This window comes from Chelonia mydas, chromosome 3, assembly GCF_015237465.2.
Source record: "Chelonia mydas isolate rCheMyd1 chromosome 3, rCheMyd1.pri.v2, whole genome shotgun sequence".
NCBI classification, from domain to species: domain Eukaryota; kingdom Metazoa; phylum Chordata; order Testudines; family Cheloniidae; genus Chelonia; species Chelonia mydas.
The window spans coordinates 2,671,394-2,690,419 of record NC_057851.1 but is presented as its reverse complement, the minus strand read 5'-3'; the positions used below and the strand labels follow the sequence as shown (position 1 = coordinate 2,690,419).

At 41.3% G+C, this 19,026-nt stretch overlaps 1 protein-coding gene across 15 annotated transcripts in view; it reads left to right on the top strand.

Moving 5' to 3' along the window:
• Positions 1-19,026, top strand: part of ASXL2 (ASXL transcriptional regulator 2) — a 241,609-nt gene that overhangs the window by 74,513 nt on the left and 148,070 nt on the right. For 8 of the 15 annotated variants that reach the window (XM_037893721.2, XM_037893718.2, XM_037893712.2 and 5 more), the window contains one exon: positions 121-123. The exons of the other annotated variants lie outside the window; for them this stretch is intronic. In XM_037893721.2, the coding sequence (XP_037749649.1) occupies positions 121-123 (3 nt within the window). The remainder of the gene's footprint in view (positions 1-120; positions 124-19,026) is intronic. 15 annotated transcript variants of the gene reach the window in all.

The following is a 19,026-nucleotide window of genomic DNA, read 5'->3' as shown; positions in this document are numbered from 1 at the left end:
GTCTCAGACAGAGCTCTGGTCTTGTAAATAATAAAATTAGGGCATGATAGTGAAATATTTGTTTTGTTATTGGATCCCTTCATTTTTACATTTTATTGAGAAACTGGCTTAAGGGGCCAGAAGGTTTCAAAGATCCTGAGATTTTTAGAGGCATTTTTTGGCCATATTTAATTATCCAGTGCCTGGCAGACAGTAGGATAGCATGGGCTACCTTCTGGGTGTATTTCAAACATAGTTGTTAACTTGTCTTTTTTTTTCAAGACAAGCATTTATTCTTCCTTCCTTCCAGAATGGGATTAGCCAAAGCTGTAAATTCTTCTCAGCTCTAAAATCTTCCCTTTTTTATCATCAGTGGAATGGAGAATCTTAAGCAGTTCTCATTTAGCAACCACATTGTATGTGTGATTCCCAGTCTGATACAAGTCTTGATGTCAAGAACAGAACAAGAACAAAACATAAGACCCATGCTGGACCTTTTAGCATCCTGAAAAAGCTGAGTAGAATTTGACAATTTGATTCTTCTTTGTTCAGGAGCTTCTTCGTGGAAGGTAACAGTCTCTATTATTAGATGACAGGAATGGAATACTGTACTTACGATGAACTCTCTGTGCTGTCTCCAGAGACTTTACTGTGCCTTCATTTCTTGAGCACATAGTTTCCTTGCTCATCAAAAGCATCCTGGATTTTTTTTTTCTGGTTTGTTTGAAATCTGGAGGTTGTTGCTCAATTCTGGGCATAAACGGTCTTATTTCAGACTATAAAATATTCATAGTAAAAACTTATGTAGATAACTCCTCCATGCTGCTTACTTAGCTTTGATCTCAAAGGTTGCATACCCACAAAGTTTCATGGTTCTCAGGCCATTAGAAGCTTTTAGATTTGATATCAACTCATGGCAGTTTCATTTTTATAATCCTTAATGTGTAGCTTCAGCACTTCCAGGGATGCTTCAGAAAGCCTATTCATGGTTCCAGCAGCTTGATGCTAAAACAGTGCCCAGGGTACCTTATCTGGATGAGTGGCTAGGTAAAAAGAATTATTTTAATCCAGGCTCAAAGGTGTGTATCAGGTGTGATCACTTCTCCTAATCACTGGTTGCATCTCAATGTCTATGCCCTATGAGAGCATGGTTCAACCCCAGGGTTAGACAGTTTTTTAATCTTGACACAAGTATCAGCATACCTCAAACAGGAATCTTTTCAAATGATAATCTGTTAATTAAACCTTCTTTTTCCTAATTAATATTCTAATGGTCCTTCCTGGTCCCAGGAATGTGCCCCCAAGATTATGCCTCCTTAGTCTTTTAGCAAACAGTGAGCTTTCTCCTAATGAAGTAAATCAAGTTTTGTCATTGATCTTAAAGGGAACATAAGCAGGTCTGTGACCTTGAAAACAAACTCTTGATGGTGGCAGTAGTAGTGCAAATCATGTAAATGAACACTTGTACAGAACCTGATGAAGTACAAGGTCCTCATGAATCCTAATTGCACTAAGACCTTTTTAGAGTATTGGCTCTAGTTATAGATTCGAGCCAAATTCCTCAGTCTAGAGCAGATTTGATCAGGATTTACATCTCTGGGTTTCTGAGTTCTTATTTTGTTGTAGAGCCTTTAATGTTTAAGGTGGGATGAAAGTCCTCTCAGCAATAAATCTAGCAGGTGTCTTAAACATGATAGCAGACTACATTGCCAAATGGATCCAGCAAAGTATTATTTCAAACTTGCTGTCATTTGAAGATTGCTGTTTTGTGTGTTTGCAGCATGGTCAGATAAAGTGGAGCAGAAGCTGTGATCCTCTTGAGTCGCTGCTCTTTTGGACTTCTCTAGATCTTTCTTACCATACCCTCAATCCCCAGATTTCTTCATAGATTAGAGAAGATGAAGCAGATCTGATTCTCATAATTCCAAATTGGTCTTGATACTCTGTGACAGATACGGCAATTTCCTTGAAAAACTGTATAGAATTAAGCTTAAGTATAAATGAATAAATGGACACAAATCAAACGTCAAGAATGAGAACGTTCAAAAACTGGTCGGAGAACGCTTCAGTCTCTTTGTCACTCGATTACAGACCTAAAAGTGGCAATTATTCAACAAAAAAAACTTCAAAAACAGACTCTGAGAGACTGCTGAATTGGAATTTGCAAACTGGATACAATTAACTTAGGCTTGAATAAAGACTGGGAGTGGATGGGTCATGACACAAAGTAAAACTATTTCCCCATGTTTATTCTTTTCACACACCCCCAGCCCCCCGCTGTTCCTCGGACGTTCTTGTCAACTGCTGGAAATGGCCCACCTTGATTATCACTGCAAAAGGTTTCTTCCCCCCTGGTAATAGCTCACCTTACCTGATCACTCTCGTTAGTGTGTATGGTAACACTCATTGTTTCATGTTCTCTGTGTATATAAATCTCCCCACTGTATTTTCCACTGACTGCATCCGATGAAGTGAGCTGTAGCTCACGAAAGCTTATGCTCAAATAAATTTGTTAGCCTAGCCATTCGGGCCCTAGTCTGTAGCGGTGCATGGGATTCTTCCGTCCTAAGTGCAGGACTCTGCACTTGTCCTTGCTGAACCTCATCAGATTTCTTTTGGCCCAATCCTCTAATTTGTCTAGGGTCCTCTGTATCCTATCCCTACCCTCCAGCGTATCTACCTCTCCTCCCAGTTTAGTGTCATCTGCAAACTTGCTGAGGGTGCAATCCACACCATCCTCCAGATCATTTATGAAGATATTGAACAAGACCAGCCCCAGGACCGACCCTTGGGGCACTCCACTTAATACCGGCTGCCAACTAGACGTGGAGCCATTGATCACTACCCGCTGAGCCTGACAATCTAGCCAACTTTCTGTCCACCTTACAGTCCATTCATCCAGCCCATGCTTCTTTAACTTGCTGGCAAGAATACTGGGGGAGACCATGTCAAAAGCTTTGCTAAAGTCAAGGAACAACACGTCCACCGCTTTCCCCTCATCCACAGAGCCAGTTATCTCATCATAAAAGGCAATTAGATCCTCCTTTTTTTTTTTTTTTTTTTTTTTTTTTTTTTTTGCAGATACAGACAAACATGGCTGCTACTCTGAAACCTATTGTATTAAATGCAAAGTTTATGTATTATTGTGAGCTGGGATTGTATGTAGTCTCTCTAGGAGGAGATGTGATGTTCAAAGGATGATATTGAAAATGTCCTGGACAAGAATGGATTTTGGGGATAACTGTTAGGTGGATGTCCTGGAGACTGCCTAAGGGAGGTTAATGCTAATTTTCGACATCTAATTATGCAAAAGCCGTGCCTTTGTCTGCTGAGTACCTGTTCCTGGAGATGAAAGGCCCCAGTTGTATAAAGAAAGGGCTGAGCTGCCCAGCCAGGGTTCTAGTTCTGGATCAGAGGCAGTTGTGAATTTGTAACCCTAGTGAAAATCCATTTGTGCGTTCTGAAGGACTAACACCTGCCAGAGTGGGAGGTTGGAGTCAGAGTGACTTCTAGTAAGCTTTTTAGCATGCATGTAGGTTTTTACTGTTTTTAATGTTTTCACCTTAAGAACATAAGAACAGCCATACCGGGTCAGACCAATGGTCCATCTAGCCTGTATCCTGTATTCCGACAGTGGCCAGTACCAGGTGCTTCAGAGGGAATGAACAGAACAGACAAACATCAAGTGATCCATCCTGTCTCTCTCCCACTCCCAGCTTCCAGCAAACAGAGGCTAGGGACACTTCAGAGCATGGGGTTGCATCCCTGACCATGCTGGCTAATAGTCATCGATGGACCTAGCCTCAATGAATTTTATCTAGTCCTTTTTTGAACCCTGTTATAATCTTGGCCTTCACAACATCCTGTGGCAAAGAGTTCTACAGGTTGAGTGTGCGTTGTGTGAAGAAATACTTCCTTGTGTGTGTTTGTTTTGTTTTAAACCCGCTGCCTATTAATTTCATTTAGTGACCCCTAGTTCTTATGTTATAAGAAAGAGTAAGTAACACTTCCTTATTTACTTTCTCACCACCAGTCGTGATTTTATAGACCTCTATCATATTCCCCCTTAGTCGTCTCTTTTCCAAGTTGAAAAGTTCCAGTTTTATTAATCTCTCATCTGAAAGCTGTTCCATACCCCTAATTGTTTTTGTTCCCCTTTTCTGAACCTTTTCCAATTCCAATATATCTTCTTTTTTGAGACGGGGCGACCACATCTGCACGCTGTGGGCATACAATGGATTTATACAGAGGCAATATGATATTTTCTATCTTACTATGTATCTCTTTCCAAATGATTCCCAACATTCTGTTAGCTCTTTTGACTGCTGCTGCACCTTGAGTGGATGTTTTCAGAGAACTATCCACAATGACTCCAAGATCTTTCTTGATTGATAACAGCTAATTTAGACCCCATCATTTTATATGTCTAGTTGGGATTACGTTTTCCAATATACATTACTTTGCATTTATCAACACTGAATTTCATTTGCCATTTTCTTGCCCAGTCACCCAGTTTTGTGAGATTTTTTTTGTAGCTCTTCACAGTCTGCCTGGGACTTAACTATCTTGAGTAGTTTTGTATCATCTGCAAATTTTGCCACCTCACTGTTTATCCCTTTTTCCAGATCATTTATGAATATGTTGAACAGTACTGATCCCAGTACAGATCCGTGGGAGATACCACTATTTATCTCTCTCCATTCTGAAAACTGACCATTTATTTACCCTTTGTTTCCGATCTCTTTTTTTTTAACCAGTTACTGATCCATGAAAGGACTCCCCTTTTATCCCATGCCAGCTTACTTTGCTTAAGAGCCTTTGGTGAGGGACCTTGTCAAAGGCTTTCTGAAAATCTAAGTACACTGTATCCACTGGATCACTCTTGTCCAAATGCTTGTTGACTCTCTCAAAGAATTCTAATAGATTGGCAAGGCATGATTTCCCTTTACAAAAGCCCTGTTGACTCTTCCCCAACAAATTATGTTAATCTATAAAGATAAATGCGCTTGCTGAGAAATATCTGTGTGATAACTTGGACCCGAGGATACTTTTTCTGTTCATAACCTTTGAAGAGAAAGCAAGGCTTGTTTAGGCTTGCTTGGAATATTACAGTGTAGGCAGGGAACTGTGCAGCCTGGAAATACCCCTGTCAGGAAGGCGTGTGGTCTGGGTCTCCACCCAAGAGAGGATATGGCTGGTAGCCAGAATCCGAGGGACCACACTGGAAAGTACAGGTCTAGTTGCCTTGAAACTGTGATAGATGGTAGCAGCACGTCTGGGATCTATGACTCTGTGAATTGCTGTAGGTGCCAACAGCAGACTCAGACTCTGGCTAGCTGATCTTGTGTTGACGACAAGCCCTATCCTTTTCTTTTCCTCTGGGCCCCAGTTGTGTGTCCCATAACCCACAACCATTCTGTTAAAATGTTCTTTCAGGAGTCTCCCAGTGTTTCTTCAATATGTTTGAGAGCCAGAAGAGTCATTACAAATTCTGGAATTATGGAGTCCTGTAAAGTTATGTATGCTCTCCATCTCTGTTAGGGCTCTCTATCAAAAAATCTCCCGTTCTTGAGCTAAGATAGAAGATACCTCAGTTTGAGATTTGCAGGGCTGCTTTGGAAGGCCTTTCAGGGAGTGGAAGATGGGAGGGATCAATAAGGAAAGCTACCTTATTGAGGTCAAAACATGTAGGGATAAAGAGAGACAGGCTAAAAGTCAAGTAGAGTTGGACCTTGCAAAGAGAATTAAAACCAATAGTAAAAGATTCTATAGCCATATAAATAAGAAGAAAAGAAAGAAAGAAGTGGAACCGCTAAACACTGAGGATGGAGTGGAGGTCAAAGATAATCTAGGCATGGCCCAATATCTAAACAAACACTTTGCCTCAGCCTTTAATAAGGCTAAAGAGGATCTTAGGGATAATGGTAGCATGACAAATGGGAATGAGGATATGGAGGTAGACATTATCATATTTGAGGTAGAAGCGAAACTCGAACAGCTTAATGGGACTAAATCGGGAGGCCCAGATAATCTTCATCCAAGAATATTAAAGGAATTGGCACAAGAAATTGCAAGCCCATTAGCAAGAGTTTTTAATGAATCTGTAAACTCAGAGGTTGTACTGTATGATTGGAGAATTGCTAACATAGTTCCTATTTTTAAGAAAGGGAAAAAAAGTGATCCATGTAACTACAGGCCTGTTAGTTTGACATCTGTAGTATGCAAGGTCTTGGAAAAAATTTTGAAGGAGAAAGTAGTTCAGGACATTGAAGTCAATGGTAAATGGGACAAAATACAACATGGTTTTACAAAAGGTAGATGGTGCCAAACCAACCTGATCTCCTTCTTTGAGAAAGTAACTGGGCAGCACAGCATGGGGCGGAGGTGACCAGCCCTCTGTGGAGAAAGAAGTGGTTCGGCACTATTTGGAAAAGCTGGCCAAGCACAGGTCCATGGGGCCGGATGCGCTGCATCCGAGAGTGCTGAAGGAGTTGGCAGATGTGATTGCAGAGCCATTGGCCATTATCTTTGAAAACTCATGGCGATCGGGGGAGGTCCCGGAGGATTGGAAAAAGGCTAATGTAGGGAAGGAGGAGGATCCTGGGAACTACAGGCCAGTCAGCTTCACCTCAGTCCCTGGAAAAATCATGGAGCAGGTCCTCAAGGAATCAATTCTGAAGCACTTAGAGAAGAGGAACGTGATCAGGAACAGTCAGCATGGATTCACCCAGGGCAAGTCATGCCTGACTAATCTAATTGCCTTCTATGATGAGATTACTGGTTCTGTGGATGAGGGGAAAGCAGTGGACATGTTGTTCCTTGACTTTAGCAAAGCTTTTGACACGGTCTCCCCCAGTATTCTTGCCAGCAAGTTAAAGAAGCATGGGCTGGATGAATGGAGTATAAGGTGGATAGAGAGTTGGCTAGATTGTCGGGCTCAGTGGGTAGTGATCAATGGCTCCATGTCTAGTTGGCAGCCGGTATCAAGTGGTGTGCCACACGGGTCAGTCCTGGGGCCGGTTTTGTTCAATATCTTCATTAATGATCTGGAGGACGGTGTGGATTGCACACTCAGAAAGTTTGCAGATGACACTAAACTGGGAGGAGAGGTAGATACGCTGAAGGGTAGGGATAGGATACAGAGGGCCCTAGACAAATTAGAGGATTGGGCCAAAAGAAATCTGATGAGGTTCAGCAAGGACAAGTGCAGAGTCCTGCACTTAGGACGGAAGAATCCCATGCACCGCTACAGACTAGGGACCGAATGGCTAGGCAGCAGTTCTGTGGAAAAGGACCTAGGGGTTACAGTGGACGAGAAGCTGGATATGAGTCAACAGTGTGCCCTTGTTGCCAAGAAGGCCAATGGCATTTTGGGATGTATAAGTAGGGGCATTGCCAGAAGATCGAGGGACGTGATTGTTCCCCTCTATTCGACATTGGTGAGGCCTCGTCTGGAGTACTATGTCCAGTTTTGGGCCCCACACTACAAGAAGGATATGGAAAAATTGGAAAACGTCCAGCGAAGGGCAACAAAAATGATTAGGGGACTGGAACACATGACTTATGAGGAGAGGCTGAGGGAACTGGGATTGTTTAGTCTGCGGAAGAGAAGAATGAGGGGGGATTTGATAGCTGCTTTCAACTACCTGAGAGGGGGTTCCAAAGAGGATGGCTCTAGACTGTTCTCAGTGGTAGCAGATGACAGAACAAGGAGTAATGGTCTCAAGTTGCAATGGGGGAGGTTTAGGTTGGATATTAGGAAAAACTTTTTCATTAGGAGGGTGGTGAAATACTGGAATGCGTTACCTAGAGAGGTGGTGGAATCTCCTTCCTTAGAAGTTTTTAAGGTCAGGCTTGACAAAGCCCTGGCTGGGATGATTTGATTGGGGATTGGTGCTGCTTTGAGCAGGGGGTTGGACTAGATGACCTCCTGAGGTCCCTTCCAACCCTGATATTCTGAGTCTATGATTTTTTAGACATAGGAAATGCAGTGGATCTAATTTACCTAGATTTCAGTCAGGCGTTTGATACCGTGCCACATGGGGAATTATTAGTTAAATTGGAAAATATGGGGATCAATATGAAAATTGAAAGGTGGATTAGGAATTGGTTAACAGGGAGACTACAGCGGGTCCTACTGAAAGGTGAACGGTCAGGCTGGAGGGAGGTTATCAGTAGAGTTAATCAGGGATCAGTTTTGGGACCAATCTTATTTAATCTTTTTATTACTGACCTCAGCACAAAAAGTGGGAGTGTGCTAATAAAGTTGTCGGATGATACAAAGCTGGGAGGTATTGCCAATTTAGAGAGACCAGGATATCATACAGGAAGATTTGGATGACCTTGTAAACTGGAGTAATAGTAATAGGATGAAATTTAGTAGTGAGAAGTGTAAGGTTATGCATTTATGGATTAATAACAAGAATTTTAGTTATAAGCTGGGGACGCATCAATTAGGAGTAACGGAGGAGGAGAAGGACCATGGAGTATTGGTTGATCATAGGATGACTGTGAGCCGCCAATGTGATATGGCCGTGAAAAAAGCTAATACGGTCTTGGGGTGCATCAGGCGAGGTATTTCCAGTAGAGATAAGGAGGTTTTAGTACCATTATACAAGGCACTGGTGAGACTTCACCTGGAATACTGTGTGCAGTTCTGGTCTCCCATGTTTAAGAAGGATGAATTCAAACTTGAACAGTTACAGAGATGGGCTACTAGGATGATCCGAGGAATGGAAAACCTGTCTTATGAAAGGAGCCTCAAGAAGCTTGGCTTGTTTAGCCTAACTAAAAGAAGGTTGAGGGGAGATATGATTGCTCTCTGTAAATATATCAGAGGGATAAATACCAGAGAGGGAGAGGAATTATTTAAGCTCAGTACCAATGTGGACACAAGAACAAATGAATGTAAACTGGTCATTGGGAAGTTTAGATTTGAAATTAGACTAAGGTTTCTAACCATCAGAGGAGTGAAGTTTTGGAATAGCCTTCCAAGGGAAGCTGTGTGGGCAAAAGACCTATCTGGCTTTAAGATTAGACTCGATAAGTTTATGGAGGAGATGGGATAAGTTTATGGAGGAGATGGTATGATGGGATAACATGATTTTGGCAATTAATTGATCTTTAAATATTCATGGTAAATAGGCCCAATGGCCTATGATGGGATGTTAGATGGGGTGGGATCTGAGTTACCCAGGAAAGAATTTTCTGTAGTATCTGGCTGGTGAATCTTGCCCATATGCTCAGGGTTTAGCTGCTCGCCATATTTGGGGTCGGGAGGGAATTTTCCTCCAGGGCAGATTGGAAGAGGCCCTGGAGGTTTTTCGCCTTCCTCTGTAGCATGGTGCACAGGTCACTTGCTGGAGGAGTCTCTGCTCCTTGAAATCTTTAAACCACGATTTGAGGACTTCAGTAGCTCAGACATAGGTGAGAGGTTTTTCGCAGGAGTGGGTCGGTGAGATTCTGTGCCCTGCGTTGTGCAGGAGGTCAGACTAGATGATTGATAATGGTCCCTTCTGACCTTAAAGTCTATGATTCTGTGCTTATAGAGTCATAGAATCATAGGGACTGGAAGGGATCTGAAGAAGGCCTATACTTAGCTTTCACCTTTTTATTTGATTTGTAGTCAAAGGGGAAGGTTTTTTGCCTTTCAACATAGTCAGCCACCTGATTGCTTTAGCTTTCAGCCAGTGATGGCAAAGAGCTTCTGCCCTTCTCATTCAAATAAAAGGGGTTTGTTATATGGTCATCTAAACTGAATTTCTCTTCCACTTTAAGTAAAACACTGTTTGAGTGCTACTGAACATACTGCGCTTTGCTCTTGCAACTGAAGCATTCTTCATGCTTCTCACTTACTGCTGCTTAGCTGTAGAGTTTTAGAATAGTTTCGGGAGGGAAATGAGAGCCCAGTTACTTAATGATTGGACACAGAGCTTTGGAGTGTATGTGGGACAGTGGGTTGGCCAGGATGATGGACTAGATATTTTCCATCTCTAATTTGTATGACTTTATTTTTAAGAGGATTTTTCCTGCCTTTAAAAACACCATAAAATGGTTCTGATTTTTAATCAGTTTTTATGTTTTGCCTTGCAAATAATACAAAATTAATGTCTTCAACTTTGGAAGATAAAGTTAGAACTCTGCATCATGGAGAAAAACAGTGAGGAAGGCAGGGTAGCTCAAGTGAAATATGTTTCTGCTGACCGAACTTTCTGCCGCTAAGGGGTTTCTATAGTGATGGTTCTGAATAGGTTTGACCCATATACCTTGGTAGTCCAGGGTTTGATTACTGCCATAGAAAAGTGTTTCTCCTATTTGCTTCCTTTCTGCCCATACCGTATGTTGCCAGCACCATTGTAGCTTCCATCCTGCAGAGGACGAAAGGGAGCTAGTGACTACTGTATTGTGGAACAGCTGGCCACAAGTTTTCTTTCATGGGGTGGTCACAGTGGTTTCCCTCTTGAAATGGGGCACACTGCATCTCTGGCAATTTCACTTCCTGTTCGCTAAGAGGCCATAACTGTTGCTTCTTCCCTGTTCTTTGAGCGGAGTGTGCTGTCTCATCGCAGGGCAGGCTATTTTAGTTAATGGACAATACGTGCAACCACAGGGAACAAACAGATGGGGAAGAATGTAGAGAACTAGTTTTTATAATGAAAAATATCAAAACCCAGGGCAGAGCAGCGATGGACAGGGTTATTTTTCAATTTACTACCTGCTGTGATTGCTGCTGCTGCTTTTTTTTTAAAGTGAGTCTGCATTTTTAGCATCACCCATGAATACCTATCAGATTTGCATTCCTTACATTAGAGCCAATTCTTTAGTAGGGCCAGGGCTCCTGACTTGACAATTCTTTCAGTTTTGCTTAATCTGTTGCACTTAAATTTTTGGGTGGGTAGTTAGTCAGTCTTCTCTTAATGAGATCCTTAACTCTAAGAAAATTGGTGATCCTGCTTAGCAACATGAAGCCGCTAACTGGACTTAATATATGTTTTAAAGTTCTGAATTTTGGGGTCTAAATCTTTGTTCCCCGTAAGCTGTGTGCTGGGGCAGCCACCCAGGAATAATTGAAGTGCCGTGCAGTTGATTAGCAGAGCCGCTCACACATCCAGCCGGCAGTGTGTATTCAGGTGCCCCTCCCCACACTGCTTTGCAGTCGTCTGCCTTGGAGTCCCTTCTACTCCTGGGACCCTCCTGCTGGCTGTGCAGTTGGGGGGCAGGCAGGGGGTGCTGATGTCTGGGTGTGTGTACCCCACCCCTCTACTCCACCAGGGGAGACGGGACAGCCTTGCTCAGGAGCTCATACTTGTGGTGGTGTTGTTTTGTTGTTACTTCTTGGTACTTCCTGCAATGCACATATATTCTCTGTAATTTTATTCTTACAAAGTGTGTTATTTTAGTTTTTTGACTGGTCTGTGCATTTCATAATTTTTATTTCTCTTACATTTAAATTTAATTCTTTGAGTAGTGAGTTAATACCTAACCTGTCCTGGCTGGAGTAATTATCACTGGTGTACCTTTTAAAATATATATTATATCTAGGTTTTCTGGTTTCTGCTGGTGGCGCACATCTGCACATTATCTCAGTGCACATAACAAAATTTATTCTGCACATGGATGGAAAAAATTAGAGGGAACATTAGTCTTAATACAGCTGTCATTCCCCCCCCTTCCCCATAGAAATACATCTGATGACATGGTAACATATTAATTTGCAAGACCCACATTTGGGGAGAAGAACTGGATTTCAAGGCCCTGGCTGGTGGAAGAGGAGTATAGAGCATGGATTTCATTCTGTGCATTAGGAAAGGGAATTGTCATAAGAAACCCTCCTTATTCTTGGACTTAATTTACCTTGATAAATATAGCAAACAGGTAAAAAAGTTTTTTTGAAACTAGCTAATTTCACCTTGGAATGAACATAAGAACGGCCATACTGGGTCAGACCAAAGGTCCATCTAGCCCAGTATCCTGTCTTCTGATAGTGACCAATGCCAGGTGCCCCTGAGGGAATGAACAGAACAGGTAAGCATCAAGTAATCCATTCCCTGTCTCCGATTCCCAGCTTCTGGCAAGCAGAGGCTAGGGACACGATCTCTGTCCATCCTGGCTAATAGCCATTTTGATGGACCTATCCTCCATGAACTTACCTAGTTCTTTTTTGAACCATATTAGTCTTGGCCTTCACAACATCCTCTGGCAGTGAATTCCACAGGTTGCCTGTGTGTTGTGTGGAAAAAATATTTCCTTTTGTTTGTTTTAAATCTGTTGTCTATTAATTTCATTTGGTGACCCCTAGTTCTTGTGTTGAGAGGGAGTAAATAACACTTCCTTATTTACTTTCTCACTACCAGTCATGATTTTATAAACCTCTATCATATCTCCCCTTAGTCGTCTCTTTTCCAAGATGAAAAGTCCCAGTTTTACTAATCTGTCCTCATATCGCAGCTGTTCCATACCTCAATCAATTTTTGTTGCCCTTTTCTGAACCTTTTCCAATTCTAATATATCTTTTTTGAGATGGGGAAACCACATCTGCACGCAGTATTCAAGATGTGGGCATACCATGGATTTATATAGAGGCAATATGATATTTTCTGTCTTATTATCTATCCCTTTCTTAATGATTCCCAATGTTCTGTTTGCTTTTTTGACTGCCGCTGCACATTGAGTGGATGTTTTCAGAGATCTATCCACAATGACTCCAAGATCTCTCTTGAGTGTTAACAGTTAATTTAGACCCCATTATTTTATATGGAGATGGGATTAGATCTGGCAGGCGATTAAAAAAAATTAATTCATAGAATCATAGAATATCAGGGTTGGAAGGGACCTCAGGAGGTCATCTAGTCCAACCCCCTGCTCAAAGCAGGACCAATCCCCAATCAAATCATCCCAGCCAAGGCTTTGTCAAGCCTGACTTTAAAAACTTCCAAGGAAGGAGATTCTACCACCTCCCTAGGTAACGCATTCCAGTGTTTCACCACCCTCTTAGTGAAAAAGTTTTTCCTAATATCCAACCTAAACCTCCCCCACTGCAACTTGAGACCATTACTCCTTGTCCTGTCCTCTTCTACCACTGAGAATAGTCTAGAACCATCCTCTCTGGAACCACCTCTCAGGTAGTTGAAAGCAGCTATCAAATCCCCCCTCATTCTTCTCTTCCGCAGACTAAACAATCCCAGTTCCCTCAGCCTCTCCTCATAAGTCATGTGTTCCAGACCCCTAATCATTTTTGTTGCCCTTCACTGGACTCTCTCCAATTTTTCCATATCCTTCTTGTAGTGTGGGGCCCAAAACTGGACATAGTACTCCAGATGAGGCCTCACCAATGTCGAATAGAGGGGAACGATCACGTCCCTCGATCTGCTCGCTATGCCCCTACTTATACATCCCAAAATGCCATTGGCCTTCTTGGCAACAAGGGCACGCTGCTGACTCATATCCAGCTTCTCGTCCACTGTCACCCCTAGGTCCTTTTCCGCAGAACTGCTGCCTAGCCATTCGGTCCCTAGTCTGTAGCTGTGCATTGGGTTCTTCCGTCCGAAGTGCAGGACCCTGCACTTATCCTTATTGAACCGCGTCAGGTTTCTTTTGGCCCAGTCCTCCAATTTGTCTAGGTCCCTCTGTATCCTATCCCTGCCCTCCAGCGTATCTACCACTCCTCCCAGTTTAGTATCATCTGCAAATTTGCTGAGAGTGCAATCCACATCATCCTCCAGATCATTTATGAAGATATTGAACAAAACCGGCCCCAGGACCGACCCCTGGGGCACTCCACTTGACACCGGCTGCCAACTAAACATGGAGCCATTGATCACTACCCGTTGAGCCCGACAATCTAGCCAACTTTCTACCCACCTTATAGTGCACTTATTCGTAGTGTTAAACAATAATGAATACCATTTATTTCAATATTTTGGATGTTTTCTACATTTTCAAATATATTTTCAAATATTCTACATTTTCAAATATAAAGTGTACAGTGCTCACTTTATATTTATTTTTGATTACAAGTATTTGCACTGTATAAAAACAAAAGAAACAGTATTTTTCCATTCACCTAATACAAGTACTGTAGTGCAATCTGTTTATCATGAAAGTTGAACTTACAAATACAGAATTATGTACAAAAAATGCATTCAAAAATAAAACAATGTAAAATTTTAGAGCCTGCAAGTCCACTCAGTCCTACTTCTTGTTAAGGCAATCACTCAAACTAGTTTCTTTACATTTGCAGAAGATAATGATGCCCGCTTCTTGTTCACAATGTCACCTGAAAGTGAGAATAGGCATTCTCATAGCACTGTTGTAGCCGGCGTCACAAGATATTTGTGCCAGATGCACTGAAGATTCGTATGTCCCTTCATGCTTCAATCACCATTTCAGGGGACGTGCATCCATGCTGATGACGGGTTCTGCTCGAGCAGACCGACGCACGTTCATTTTCATTATCTGAGTCAGATGCCACCAGCAGAAGGCTGGTTTTCTCTTGGTGGTTTGGGTTCTGTAGTTTCCGCATTGGAGTGTTGCTCTTTTAAGACTTTTAAGACTTCTGAAAGAATGCTCCACACCTCATCCCTCTCAGATTTTGGAAAGCACTTCAGATTCTTAAACCTTGGGTCGAGTGCTGGAGCTATCTTTAGAAATCTCACACTGGTACCTTCTTTGCGCTTTGTTAAATCTGCTGTGAAAGCGTTCTTAAAATGAACGTGTGCTGGGTCATCATCCAAGACTTCTATAACATGAACTGTATGGCAGAATTCGGGTAAAACAGAAGAGGGGACATACAATTCTCCCTCAAGGAATTCAGTCACAAATGTAATTAACGCATTTTTTTTTTTAGCGAGCGTCACCAGCATGGAAGCATGTCCTCTGGAACGATGGCTGAAGCATGAAGGGGATATGAATCTTTAGTGCATCTGGCATGTAAATATCTTGTGACGCCAGCTACAACAGTGGCATGCGAATGCCTGTTCTCACTTTCTGGTGACATTGTAAATAAGCAGTGGGCAGCAGTATCTCCCGTAAATGTAAACAAACTTGTTTGTTTTAGTGATTGGCTGAACAAGAAGTAGAACTGAGTGGACTTGAAGGCTCTAAAGTTTTACATTGTTTTGTTTGAGTTCAGTTATGTAACACAAAAAAATCTACATTTGTAAGTTGCACTGTCACAACAAAGAGATTGAACTGCAGTACTTGTATGAGGTGAATTGAAAAATACTATTTCTTTTGTTTATCATTTTACAGTGCAAATATTTGTAATTGAAATCAAAGTGTACTTTTTTTATTTCAACACAGAATACTATATGAAAATGTAGAAAAAGATCCAAAATATTTAATAAATTTCAATTGGTATTCTATTGTTCAACAGTGCAATTAAAACTGATTAATCGCAAATAGTTTTTAATCATGATTAATTTTTTTTGAGTTAATCGTGTGAGTTAACTGCGATTAATCGACAGCCCTAGTTGGATTATGGATTTGACACATCACCCAAAATGCTACTACATTCAAAAATGCTGCTCAGTTTTGAAAGCACGTATTTTGCTCTTCTAGTTCATAAGGCACACAGTGAGTTTTCTCTTTGTGTGGTGGTTTTCTGTGAAAATGGCTTGGAGTGTGCAGGAGCCCCCCCTTTTTTTAGACCCTGAGTTATCCAACTGCACCAAGACCTCTCTTAAAACCATTAATACGATTGGCTTCAGGCTTTCTTCAGTGTCTGACATAATATTAAACATCCAGTGGTTGATGTAAAATAGCTCTTACTCTTGGTTTTTGTGAAAGCAAAACAGAAGAAAAGGGAGTATTTTTCATGTGTGTAAGTGAAGAAATTTGGCTGTTTTGAAATATCAAATATTTAAGTGCTCAATGAGATAAAGCAGATAATCCTGGAATGCTCATACTCCTCCTTTGTTTTTATTACCAGAAAATCAGTATGACTTTTCCCTTTTAATTTGCAGAACTGCAAATTAAATGTACAGGCTTGGAAGGAATCAAAGTTGGATAAAGGCATGAATTGCCAACATCCTCTTAAAATATATTACTCGGAGGGCAGGCAACTAATAGCTAAAGAATCATATTGTTTAAGAAAATATTTTATACATTAATCTTCCGGCTCAAGCACTGGATTTGGGATTCAGAAGAACTCAGTTCAGTTCCCAGCATTGACAGAAACTTCTTGAATGGCCTTGGTCAAAGGCTTGGTCTCTCTGCCTGGTATCCATTTATAAAATGGAATGATAGATCCTCAGAGTGTGGTGAAGATAAATTAATGTTTGTGAAGTACTTGGATACTATTGTAATAGAGGTCGTATTAAAAAGTCTGCATACTTTTGTGTGTGTTAGTGAGGATATTGGCAGAATTGTGGAAATAGTGTTAGATGGTTAGTGCAGCAAGGCAAACACAAAATGGAATAGTCAAGAAATGTTTAATTGACACTTCTTACCAACAGAGTGTCAAAACTGAATTTGGTGCTTAATTGACAGCAGTGGTGACTGACGCCTAGTACTTAACCACAGCATGGGCATCAGTATAATGTTTTTCCCACTAGTGCCTCATTTGTAAGCTGGCAGGCCAAAGTTAGGTGTGAGATGGTATTCTGGTAATTTTCATGCTTATTCATCCATAGATTGATAATAACGAGGGGACCTATATTCCAGTCCTCTGATAAATATGTTTAAGGTAGTTCTAAAATTGAAATGTGTGTGTTAGCAACAAAACTGGAAATGGGGTTTCATTCTTACACCAGTCTGGTAATACAGACAGTGGTGAGGCTTTCCAATGCTACCTCTTCCATAATCAAGACAAGCCATGGCATGCTCAGTTTACCTCTCATTCTCTGCCTTTTCAGGCTGTGTACATCCTCTGGCAGAGACTGCCAGGAGTGCAAAATTTTAAAATACCTGGCCACAAACTATTGCAACAACATAGGGGAATTTGCTGTTCACTTCTAATAGCTCCTAGGGACAAGCACTTTCAAACCATAGATGCAGAACTGAGATCCTGTGTAAATGTTTCACTAGTCAGGGGCTGCAACGGCACCATCAGTGCCAGTAATGCCTTGTGGGAAAAGGAAGGATGGAAGCAGTGTAAAGATTTCATTTGTGCATCATCCAAGATGAAGGAAGAAACCTGGAACTAGAGCATCTCCCATCACCTGTAAGTATTTTGTAGGTATTCAGAGAGAATAAACTGGAAAAAGTAGAGGCTAATTAAATAAGTGGCAGTGTAATCCCACTTGCTTTTGTAGGGGGTCTGGCTACTCAGCTGACGTTAAAGCGCTGCTTAAACCACCTCCACAAGGGGAATAGCTACCAGCGCTAGCTACACTGCCACTTTACAGTGCTGAAACTTGCATCGCTCAGGGGGTGGGGGTATTTTTTCACACCCCTGAGCAAGGAAAGTTCAGTGCTGTAAGTGGCAGTGTAGACAAGCCCTTAGTCACAGTCAGTAGACTTTTCATCTTCATGATAGATGATCTCTGAGTTGGATAAATCTCCTTAAATGACTCCTGTTGAAATTGGAGTCACTTCCCAATGTTCATTGCAACTAACAGTTGTGATATGTAATGTTCCAATTGGGCTCAGTGAAAGATGTCCATTTTGACTTCTTTACATGTAGGCATGTCTAACTGTTGTGACTTCTGGTATAAAATATCCATTATTAAAACTGGAACCTCTTGAATACGGATAGCTTGTAGCATCTTCAAATTATATAGATGACATCCAAAAGGTAAATGCCTGTGTATATGGAGTTGAGACTTTTGGCTGCATTTCCAGAGTTGCCTTGTGGTTAAGCCCACGGGGATGTAGGGTTTAGTTGTCCAAAAGAAATGTAGCCACTATTCCTACTCCTCATTTTAGGATTATGTTTCAGAATTTTTTTGCACCACCATTTTTTTGCTTTGAGATTCAGACTCTAGTTTTGAACCTGAGACTTTCAGATCAAAGCCATATTCTGCCTAACTGAAGATTCTTTCTTTGTATGACCTATAATATATGACAAGGTAAAAAATTTTTTCTGTTCCTCAGCTGAAGCATATGCTTCTTTATGTGCTCCCATGACATTTTTTCTCTTCTCGTCCCTCATCTGAGTCCAGTTCTTTTCTTTTAATTGCTTGCTGTCAAGTTCATTCATGTTAGTTGAGTTTTCCTTATTGAGCCTGATTGCAAGAAATAAGGATAGAAAGTGTTCTCTGTTTTTTAAGATTATCTGCACACCCTTGGAGCAATATGCTTATTAAAATATTTGGTTTTGTCTGTTGTGCACTAGCCCATGTTTTTTTTAATTTTGCCTTTTAGGGCTTGCTGCTAACTAATGTTTATGAAAATTGAAGAAACTGGTCACTCTAGCCCCACTAGTGGTGTAGAACAGTGATTTGTATCAGCTTTTACATACATCAAAATGAGGCATTCTCTTCCCAGCACTGATGCCTGCAACTTAAAGTGGCCTCAAATGTGACTTATTTGTACACTAAATGCATTCATCTACTTATAGAGGAGTCAGTGGTGGTATAGAAGCAAGTCTGGTGGGTTCCTATTGCCTTCCTGTAGTCTTTCCTTTGGTTTAGCTCCTTTGTGGACTTTGAATCTTCTAAAGAGCATGTGCCCTATTCATTGATCCACTGCTCTGTCTGTTACCGGCCTTTCAGGTTGTCTTTCTCGTGGAAATTGGCTCCAATAGCAGTGTGGGAATTGTTCTTTCTTGCTCCCTTTCTGCTGCTTTTTCCACAAGGACAAAGGTTTTCCTTGGTTCTGTTAAGAGATTTGTTTTTAATTGAAAATAATATCCAAGTTTTACTTCCTGCAAGAGATCCATTTCTATGCTTTGTTCATCTCCTAGATCACAAAATGAAAAGCTCTGACATACCTTAGGTTTTTGGAGAGCACTTCAGTTTTGTTTGGACTGTTCACAGCTGTTCCCTAAACTGGAATTTTTTTTGAGTGCCTTTGTTAGTAAAAGGGCAAACGCATCAAACCAGTGCTAGCAAAGAATGATCTAGTATCACCTATTATGTTCTGTTCCTTGAGCATTTCTTAGTACTT